The sequence below is a fragment of the Vanellus vanellus genome (assembly GCF_965231255.1).
Source record: "Vanellus vanellus genome assembly, chromosome: 2".
Taxonomy (NCBI): domain Eukaryota; kingdom Metazoa; phylum Chordata; class Aves; order Charadriiformes; family Charadriidae; genus Vanellus; species Vanellus vanellus.
This window is the reverse complement of record NC_138906.1, coordinates 24,411,249-24,421,947: the sequence shown is the minus strand read 5'-3', so window position 1 is coordinate 24,421,947 and position 10,699 is coordinate 24,411,249. Positions and strand designations below refer to the sequence as shown.

General features: G+C 43.8%; 2 protein-coding genes across 6 annotated transcripts in view; one reads left to right on the top strand and one right to left on the bottom strand.

Annotated features, from left to right (window-relative positions):
• Positions 1-1,134: 1,134 nt before the first annotated feature.
• On the top strand, positions 1,135-4,626 carry RPP38 (ribonuclease P/MRP subunit p38). Its single transcript, XM_082479940.1, has 2 exons — positions 1,135-1,229; positions 3,571-4,626. The coding sequence occupies exon 2, from the start codon at positions 3,602-3,604 to the stop codon at positions 4,451-4,453; it is 852 nt and encodes a 283-aa protein (XP_082336066.1). The 5' UTR covers positions 1,135-1,229; positions 3,571-3,601; the 3' UTR covers positions 4,454-4,626.
• Positions 4,627-7,805: 3,179 nt separating this feature from the next.
• NMT2 (N-myristoyltransferase 2) overlaps positions 7,806-10,699 on the bottom strand; it is a 35,471-nt gene continuing 32,577 nt past the window's right edge. For all 5 annotated transcript variants that reach the window (XM_082479704.1, XM_082479705.1, XM_082479706.1 and 2 more), the window contains 2 exons: positions 9,315-9,452; positions 7,806-9,128 (listed from right to left, as the gene is read on the bottom strand). In XM_082479704.1, coding sequence (XP_082335830.1) covers positions 9,108-9,128; positions 9,315-9,452 — 159 coding nt within the window. In that variant the 3' untranslated portion in view covers positions 7,806-9,107. The remainder of the gene's footprint in view (positions 9,129-9,314; positions 9,453-10,699) is intronic.

The following is a 10,699-nucleotide window of genomic DNA, read 5'->3' as shown; positions in this document are numbered from 1 at the left end:
CAGCTGCGCCTCTGGAAAACACACGGGTCACCCCCGGGATACCACACACGAGCAGTTACATACACAAATACCTTGAGAAGGCTGATTTTTTGTTTGCTCTACTAAACACAGAATTGAAAAAATGAATATTAAATTAATGGATAAACTAGCCTACAACTGCAACCATTAAAGGAAAAAAAAATCCATCCCTGTTTATCTACTATATCAATTCATAAACTATTTATATCCACGCCTCTATACATTTATATTCATCATTCCTTGAGCATAGCTTAATCACAATACTATATGCTTCAGTATTTTAAAATCCACTAACTTCCACAGACCAATGTAAAAAGAGCGCTTCCCCTCAAGTCCAGGTTAAATTAAGCCACGATTTAACAAGAAAACAGACCAAGTAAATTTTGGTAAATCAAAGTAGATTAAAAAAAAATAAATATGTATAAACAACACTAACTCGTCTCCAAAACCATGAAATGAAGATGCAGGTTTTTGGGCTGGGGAAGTTCTGCACTTTCAGGTACAGGAGGCTGTGCACAGCCGTGTTGTGCGCTCCAGAAGCTGAACGAGTCTGTCAAGATTTGTTAATGGCTCGCGGCAGTTTGCGGGAAACACTGAATTACAGAATACGAGGTCTGAGCACGACATGTCGCATATTACACACCAGAGACGCCCCTATTGCTGCGGAGTCCCTATGAAGCACCTGTTGACCTGACTCGGTCACCATTTCATTAGATGGCGTACGACAAAGCGGATCTGCTGTCACCTACAAAACAATTTAATCACTCCAAACGAGGGAACGCCAGCGCTAACCCTGCGCTGAGACCATCACCCTTTTAACGCTGCCTTTAATCAGCCGGCACCGCGCCGTTCCTCGAGCAGGCACTGCCCGCAGCCCGGGGACGCGCAGCGGGCGGCCTCCCGGGTCGCCGGGCCCGCCCCACACCGCCCGCCGAGACGCCCCGCCCGGCACTCGGGTGCCGGTGGCTCCGCTCCGCGCCCACCGCCCGCGACCGGCCGGGCATTCCCATCGCCGCTTTCCGCCGGGCGCGCTCCGGAGACGGCCCCCGGGGCGGGCGGACCGTCTGCGGACGGCCGGAGGGGGGCAGCGGCGGCGGGGAGAGCCGCAGGGGCGGGCCGAGGGCTGCGCTGAGGGGCGGGGCGCAGCCGCGCTGTGCGGCCGACGGCGTGTGCCCGGGCACTGGGGGCGCCTGGCGGAGGCCTCGGCGGAGGTAGGGCTCGCTCCGTGGCGGCGGGAGCGGGGCGGTTGCGGCCCGGGCCCTGCTGCGGCCCTGCGGGGGAGGCCGGCCTGCTCCCGCGGCAGCGGCAGCAGCCTAGGCCCGGCCCGGCCCGCAGCTGCTCGGCGGGCGGGTGTGGGCCCGGCGGCCGCGGGCGGAGCCCGCTCCTTCAGTGGCTCGCCGGTGCGCTTTCCGCGCGTTCCGCTGGCGCCGCGGCTCAGCCTGTCCCCCCGCGCCGCCGTGCGGACCGGGCGCGTGTGGGGGGGGAAGCGTTTATCGAGGGGCTGCGGGCGGCGGCGTTTGGCCGTTTCTCCTTCCGCAGGAAGCGTGGCCGGCGGTGGGGGCGGTGTCGGGCCAGTGGCGCAGCTGCGTCTTTCCTTTTCTTTGCCTCGTTGCTTTATTTCCAACTCCTGCGTGCTCGTTTTTCTCGGTAGTGCCCATTTTGAAAAGAAAAAATGCAATGTTTCAACTGTGAAATCTCTGCTGTTTTGCTCCTTTTTCATATACAAGTTTGTTGCTGACTTTGCTTGATACCCCCAGTAAAAGGTTATCAGAGCATCCCTAAGTGAAAGGTTTTAAAAATGAGAGCCTATAACTTTTTTTTTTTTTTTTTAAACCTATCATAAGCTTCCATTTCTAACTCAGTCACACGTAAGATTTCTAGTCGTCATTTCCATTCTTTAGCTGTTTCCACTTTTTGGTTGTTGCCGCTGTGATGGTGAGCTGAAGGGATGAGGGAACCGCACAGACCACAGCCGATCGCTTCGTAAAGGGGCAGTAAAACAAGTGGGCAGATCTTTTCCCATCCTCCATCCCCGAGGCAGCTGCTCCGGGTGCCTGGGAGCCGAGAGGAACAGTGACCGACAGCGGCGGGGAGGCCATGCCCTCCCCAAACAGCTGCTCTGGTTCCCAGGGTTGGAGGCAGACAACTGGGCTGGATGGACCATGGCCTGGGTGGCCCTGCAGGGCAGCTCGCAGGTGCTTCGGAGAGTACCGGCAGAGGGACGTGGTGCCCTGTTGTATTCTGAAACACTTACCCAGTTTTATTGTTCTCTGAAAAAGACTTCTGTGGTTTTGGCTCTAATTGTGGGTAACAGCTTCACTGTTCGTGTTGCACTGATGCAACTCTGCTGGATGCACTTCTGCTGGCTCCCAGATGAGGGTTTCACTGAGGGAACGTCCCTCCAGATCAATGTTGCTTTATGGCAGTACGGAGTGTTGGGGGAGTCTCAGTGAAGATGGAGTTTGTCTTTTTATTTTTTTTTTTGTATCAAGGTAGCTTGCTACCAATACACAGAGAACTGATACAACTAGCAAAATGGTATTTTGTGAATACCTAAAGGCTGCTGCTTAAGAGATGTATGTAAATGCTATCCGTATGCCTGCTTGGGTAACTTGGAAACTCAGGAGGGACTCATGTCATATTTCTCCTGATTTGGAACCTGAGCTGCACTTGTCCTGTAAGCGCGGCTGCGCAACAATGAAGATATCACTGTTTTAGCAAGGAGAAGGTGAATAGTAACCCATGCAGGACCAGGGGGACTTACTGAGTTACCAGGGCCTGTAATCAGGCCTGCCTTCGTGTCTTCACTGTTACTCTGGGCTAGGTCAGTCAGAGCTAGAACAATTATCCTTTCTCTGCTCCCGTTTCATTTTTCTCACCCCTAAAGGCATGGTGTAGGTGTCACAAGAGTAAAAGACGCCTGCTGAACTTTCTGGGGGCCTGTAGATGATTGCTGTCCTTCACGAAAAGCATAAATTAATAGAATCTGCAGATTTCTATCATACCATCTAAATAAGGACAAACATAAGACATGGATTAAAGAAGCAAAAGGCAAATTAAATTTTAAAAAATGCTAATTAAATTCAGGAACGTGAAACTTCTTTCATTTTGTGATTCAGGGGGTGGGAGGGGTGTCCCCATCTCATAATAGTGCTACAGTGCAGCTGCACAACAGTTAAAACGGAGTGGCCCTTCAACCTAGGGGGTGGTGTTGGTGTGTGTGTTTGTTTTTAAATCTGTAATGCCTCCAGCTGCTTTGCTTCAGCTTTAGGAGGGACTCTTGTCACTAGCATTACCTTGCTGTGCAGTCTGCTGGGGTTTTTTTGTTTATTTAGAAAAAAAAAGAAGAAAAGCAGCACAGCCCGTGCCTTGTAGGAGATTTGTTAAGGATTAGCACTGAGCTAACGGGAGGAGGGCGATAGCTGCCAGTCTCACTTCAAGATGTGATGTTTCTCTTCTGCATTCCCAAGAGAAGCTTCTCGTAATGATGTCTCCAGCAAACAGCACAGTATTTGAACCGATGTTTACTTCACCTCTTTCTTCCCTTCGCAGCTAGGGTGACAAAACACCAAAGAACCTCAGGATGTCTGTAATTCAGCAAGGGACGGCAACACTTCGCAAAGCAAAGAAGATCACTGTAAAAACGTGTCTAGATAACCCCTTTGTTTTTCAGTGGAAAACTATAGATGGAGAAGATATGCATTTTATACTACAGACTCTAGAAGAAAGGATTAAACATACTGGACTTAAAAAGATTGAGACTCCAAGAAAGAAAAAGCGTTCCCTTACAAAAAAACAAATGGAAAAAAAGTGTGATGCCAGCACCAACGATCTCCCTAAAGAAGAGGAAACAGAAGGCCATCAACAAAAACCAGGATGGACTGACATAAATATCAGAAGACAACTTGCTATTGGAGTTAATGAAGTTACAAAAGCATTGGAAAAAAATGAACTACTTCTCTTGCTGGTGTGCAAGTCTGCAAAACCTGCCATGATCACATCGCATCTTATTCAGCTGAGCGCAAGTCGAGCCACACCAGCTGGCCAGGTTCCCCGTCTCAGTGAAACAGTGGCACCACTTCTTGGCTTAACATCCATTTTGGCTCTAGGCTTTAAAAAGCAGTCTGATAAATTTACTGAAGCAATAGAAGCAATAATTCCAAAGATACCAGCTTTGGAAGTGCCGTGGTTTCAGTACAGAATGGAAGAATCTGCAGCTTGTGCACATACAGATTCTTCAGAAAATCAGGAACCAGAGCAGCTTGCAGAGGAGCTAGGGAATGAGCTCACAAGCCAGAAGCGGAAGCGTACGGAAAGCAATCAGCTCGATCTTTCACATGTAATTTTGCAGCCTTTGAAAATCAAGAAACTTGTTCCAAATCCAAATAAGATAAAGAAACCACCTCGCAAAAAGAAAAAAGCTTTTTCCGCATAACTGATTTTAGTTTGGTTCTTCATATTAAACTGATTTTTTTAATGCAGTATGGAGTACAGCTCTAACGGAACTTTTTTGTTAGGCTTTACAGTGTAAAGCACTTGAATACAAGGTGAACTTTATGTTGCATTCGGTTGAGATACTTTCTGCTTTAATAAAGAATATTGCTCAAACATGGATGTGAGTCTTTACCTGGGGATAGATATTTCATTTGCAGGTGGAGATCACAGAGTTATAGTCGGTAATGAATATGCTGAAGTCATTTAAGACATAGTAAGTACATCTTTGGAATTAATGCAAAGCCTTAAACAAACTTTGTATTTTTATAGAGATGGACATGCTTCAAGCATAATGGATTTGAATTGAGTATAATTATTCAAACAAATCAATAGCAAAAGTGAAAGTTTATTTAAACAAAGGTCCATGCCAGTATAACTCTCTTTAAAGCTGGTTCAGTGCTTGTTCCAAGTGAAGAGCTGTAACAGCACAGGCGCTTCCCTTTTGAACTTTCAGTTTGCTCTGCTGAACAATTGACTTGTTTTGGTCAAGAATGTATGCAGACTTGGGTTCCATTTAATGCCTGGTGTCCAATACGCTGAAGGAAAAACTATTTTCAAATACAGAACAAAACCAAATTACTACTGCTGCATTTTGAAAAAAAGACTTCTGTATGCAAGCTATTAACACACATCCCATGAGAAAATGTAAACAAACCTAAACTCAATTTGATCTCTAAGTGGAGTCTGAAATTATTTCCTAGGAAACCGAGATAAAGTAGATGACAGCTATAACCACTACAAGACTGAAAACATACTATGTAACTTTTGAGTTTCCTTTAGTTTTACCAAAGACTATGAACAGTTTCCTAATGAGACAGGTGTTCAGACAACCAAATCCAACAGCCTCAGAATTTACTTGGTGCTCTATATTTTAAGCAAAATTCAGTACAGTACTGTAGAAGAAAGCGTAAAATACTTTGAGTTACTCTGTTGTTCCTTAAAGATGGAATTTACATGTTGTAGTTTTCAGAGATTTGGTAATCCAGACTTCCAGTGCCATCAGCTAGTTTATCTGTATTTTGGATTTATTTAGAAGCAACCTTAGATCATGATACCAACTATGAAGGGAGGCAGTAGCAATGATTGTAGTCATGATGCTCCCTAGTTTAAAAAAACCCTCAGACATTTAATGCCAAAATTTTTGCCCTCCCTGGCTGAGGGAGGGCAAGAAGTGGTCAGGTTTTTTTTTTTTTTGCTTTGCTTCGTAGTCCTTCATACATGTCCTTTGCTTTGGCTATTTGGATGCATAAAACTTTGAAGGCATGCTAGAACTACTGTATTCTCATGCTGGCTACCTGTAACATTCAAATCTTAGCCTTTAAACAGAGCATGAGGATTAGCTTTGGTAAAGAACATAAGCCCAGCAATCATCTTTCAAGCACTCTGCTGCCTGGCCAGGTCTATAGCTCTCTTCATGGATTTGTGTCCCCTCTGCAGATAGGAAGTTACTCTGGGAAAGAAATTATAGCAGATGTTTCAAAAGACTGGTGGGAAAGGTGGTGGAGTCTTGAACTTGCCAATCTTTGTGAAACCATCTATTAGGTTTTGAGGAGGCTTACCTGATAGCTGTTCATAGTCCAAACCATGACAAAGCCTAATGCACAGACAGGTTGCACTTAGGGAACACCACAAGAGCCTCTCCTGTTGAGCTCCTGACAGTGGTAGCCACACAGATACAAGTACCTGCTTAGGAAGCGAGAGTGAGTTGCTGCAATTTCCATCTCCAGAGCAACTGTCCTATTGCGTGGGTGCAGGCTGGGACACCTTCAAGATTCACATCTTCTGGATGCTGTAATACTTCAGCAAAGCACTTGAGGTGAAGAGCACAGCAAGCCAAAAGGTTTGAGCACTCAACAGGGACAGAGGAGACCATGCTGGATTACACAGCGGTTAGGTAACACACACAGGCTCACGACTAGAACTCTCCAGGAACTGCCCCAGCACTGGGGCTCAGGTGCCCACTTCCCTCATGCTCTGTCTCAGCTACAGCGCTGCACAGCTCTACAGGAGCATGACTCTGCCCTCCTTCCCCTCACTTAACATGCAGCGTGAGCCAGAAAATGAGACAGACGTTTACCCCTTGGATTCAGAAGCAATGGCACTGTTTTCCCAGAAGACAGCACAAGAGCAGCCACATTCCTTCTTCCATGTGCAATTACCCCAAGATAGGGCAGAAAGACGGGCTGCAGGAAACCCAGGTTCCAAGTCTGTCTTCCATCTGCACATATTTGGTCCCATCGTGGCCTCAACGCTTTTCCAAACAATAGTACTGGGGAGGATTTGCCTTCTGATTTTGAAGAAGAGAGGAGAAAAGAAAACATCTGCCTACTATTTCTTCCACTTGAACTTTTGTGGTGGGAGGGAAGATGGAGATGATTCACCTAACATTCAAGACCACCCCTCCAAATTAGGGAGAGCTGGGCCATGATCTTTCTTAGCAAAGAAGTCCCTTAGTCACAAGGACAGAGCTAGGCCCTGCTGTCCCACCTCACCTTAGGCAGCAGCTGAGCGAGGGTTGCCCAGGCTCTGCCTTTAGAGCCGAAGCAGAATGCACCAAGCCCCTTGGTGAACCTCCTCCTCATCCCAGCAGGCTCCAATGCAAATGCCCAGCCAGGGAGGCACCTTCCTGCCTGTTGGGAGTTAAGAACTTGAATGCTTGATGGAATTGAGATTAAATCCTTCTTGTTACCTCATTTACCTCATTACCATTGATTACATTTTCAGGCCTCACACGGGGAGTCAAAGCTCCCTCTGCACCATCTCTTATGACTGCTACTGGCAGACAGGTATTGGAGTGGCCCAAGTTGTAAAGCCCAACTCCACTATTAGATGTCTGAAAGATCTCCTCTGAAGCCCTTTTAACTTCATGAGGTCCCAAGCTGGTGCACACCCAGGGGTCACACAAACCACATTCAATCCCTTCCTTTGTTTGAAGGCGGTCGAATGCTTTAATCACACGGCTATAACGCAGTGAGGGAAAGTATTTATCACTGTCTCTTGAGCAGAATACCCTCACCACAATCCAACAGGAAAAAGAAGATGAACCACAAACCATTCACACAGTGGAAAAGGAGTAGGAAGAAAGAAAAAACTCACTGCTATGAAGAGGTGGGTAGGGCTAGCAGTTATGAAGAACAGACAAATTTATCTTTGTCTAAATTGATGTTTTCAGGTACAGAATTCAACTTTGAGCAAAATCTGCTGTCAGAATTACAGGCATGTTTAGAATGAAAGCTTAGACATTTGCATTTCATGAGATATTCAAGTCACATTCAAAAGATGCTCACAGCACAGAGGCTTCACTACCACAATTTGGCACTTTCAGCTAGAACAGTGTCTTACTGCAGATTTTCTTGGTGCTCACGTTACTGCAGCATCCGTGAGCTGAAAGAACTGCTATCATATCTAGCTATGACGCTATGATGGAGAATGCATATAAAGTGCTTCAGAAGCCACTCTGGTTGCCGAGCGTTCATGAGGGAATTAAAACAGCTCCCCCTAACAACAAAGATCAGCCCTCCTACATTTCAGGAAGTGCAGTACAGAGACTTCCAAGAACTGAGGGTAGAGCGTTTCTCTTTTGCTTACCAGCCACATAAATAGCAAAACTTCTTGTTCCAAAGTCAGGATAAAAACACTACCAGGAACAATTTATGAATACGTATTTACACAAGATACTTTTCATTAGAATTACAGACTTCATAGGAAATCAAAGTAGACAAAGGAATATGTGCAATTTCGCAGAAGCGTTGAAAACATTCAAACTATAAATATCCTGATAGCGCTACTAAAATTCTTAGTTTTACACACAGGCTGATGTTATTCTACTGAGGAAAAACTAAGGTTTTGTGCCACAACTGTAAATTAAGTACAGTAATGTATTATCATTCCGGCAACATAGATAACACCTGCACTGAACAGTGCGATACTGTTAAATCAATCCACTGATCTATTGAAGATCAAAGTACAAATCTGTATTTTTATTGATTTGGCAGCGTTGCTTATGGAGAAACAAATGCACTAGTTAAACCAGTACATTGTCATACTGCTCCAGTTACAAAAACATCCAGGACTTTCATAGAGCTACAAACGTATCGTACTTCATGATTTTCCCCCAAATGATGATATCCACGTGAAGTAAATAAGCAAAGATACTCAAGTTTGTATCCTTCATTCTGTTACACTGACAAACATACACCACCACTTAATAAATAGAAATGCAGCAGTTCATCCACATAATAGCAAATATTTTTGTACCCTAATCCACCACTGAAGTTCAGTTTGTACAAAACAGTCTTTTCTACAGAGTGGAAAAAAAATACCTTCTTCTCATCAAGGTGCAAGCTAAGCTTCGAAACTTAAATGAATGTGCTTTTATTCTTTTCATGGACAATAAAAGTTTCATGGACCTTCTGATCTATCTGAAAATGCATAAATTTGGTCACATATGGATGTCTTCGTTGTTCAGGTTTAATGGACTATTTCAGTATCACTGACGTTGTGCTTTTACTCCTCTTGAACAATACCATTCCAAGAGTTATGGAGATCAAATTAACTCAAATGATGACCTCAGAGTTCTAGAAACATAAGTGTCCTCATTGTAATACAAGACCAACCTAAAGGAAGAAGAAAAATACAGTATTTTAGTTCAAGTATGGCAATAAATCTAAACATTACTAGTTTTCTGGGTCTTAAATAGGACCAATTAAAAAAGTTATTTTAAAATTTCTGCCATTTTGGCCAGTGTAGATTAATGAAGCATTATACCTAACAGAAGTCAGAAACTCTTTTTTCTCCCTTACCTTTTCAGATTCCATGCCAGGACACCTCCAGTTGTACAAATAATACTGCAAATTTCCATCTCCGATCCCAAACTTGAGTTTTTCCAGGAATGTTTTGTTTTCCATTAAGTCTAGTGCATTGAACACATCAAATCCTTTCTGGCAATAGCAAAACATTTTTTAAATTTTACTTTTTAAAGTTTCAAATGACAAACAAACGACACTTTACACAGTGGCATACAATAGCCAAGAGACTAGGCTAATTAAGTGTGGAAAAAATAGACAAGGGAATAAATCTTGCCTTTTAATTAGGTACACACACAAAGGCATTTTCCCAATAAAAAGTGAAGTATAAGGCACAACTTTGCTTGAAGATTATCTCCAGAAGGGTAGGAATTTTAAAGCCACTTTCAGGGCTAAAGGTCTGAATAGTCCCTAAAGCATTATCCATTATTTTATCCTTATAGATAGGCATTTTTTACAGTCACATACATTGTTTTGACACACACGGCCTATTCCAGCTAAAACTGCATAAATACAGCTTATCGGGTTTTTCAGCTGTTTATCATTCTGTTAATGATAAATGTATTTTTGTGATTTGGTCCTTTTATGAAATGCCATTGTCTCTAGAACTCCAATCTTTCACATTACTCTCCCACTGCTACTCATGCACTCTCTACCAACTCCTCTTTTCATCATCCTCCCAAGTTCACCACTCAAAGAGCCATTTTGCTCTCAGAACAGCCACATAGCCAAATCAGTCTCAGGGTGTTGCGCAGCAACACAAATATACTCAAATCCCAACTCACTGTGAACTCTTAACAAGCAACATAAAAACAAGGTCAGTTAAGCCATCGCAGTGACAACAGTCATGTACGAATAGCTGAATTTGCTTGGGGGTCTGGATAGAAAAGTCCATTTATTTGCAATTAACCGCAAGGCAGTCTGACCTAAGATCTTGGAGTCTTAACAGCACAAATGCAGTGCAACAGCAGGACTTTCTATACTCTAAGATAAAAATAAGTTACAAAACAATAATGCTGTTACTCAAATGCAAGAAGATGGTAAGGAACATTTACTCAGTATAAAAACTGGATGCTTTTTTTTTTTTTTTAAATAAGCACCCCATATTAGGAAAAAAGGGGGTTGAAGAAAAAGAGCATTTTAAACTCTCTATCAGTTTAGGACCGTTTAAAAGAAAATCACAAAGCACAGTTAGTTTCGTAAGGTTCCCCACTACCTGACACAAAGGTAATTCTGTGTGCAGATGAAGCTATGCTAAATTAAATTTGCTGTTAAAAACACAGAAACAAGACAAATAAGGTGGCAAAGATTTGACAATTGGCATCTAAAGAAGTAAGTATTTAAACACTTCAAGTTAGTAATAGTAACACAAGTCTCAGAAG

What these genes read in the sequence shown, in the direction of transcription:
- RPP38 (XM_082479940.1), top strand. Translation starts at nt 3,602, where the DNA reads ATGTCTGTAATTCAGCAAGGGACGGCAACACTTCGCAAAGCAAAGAAG.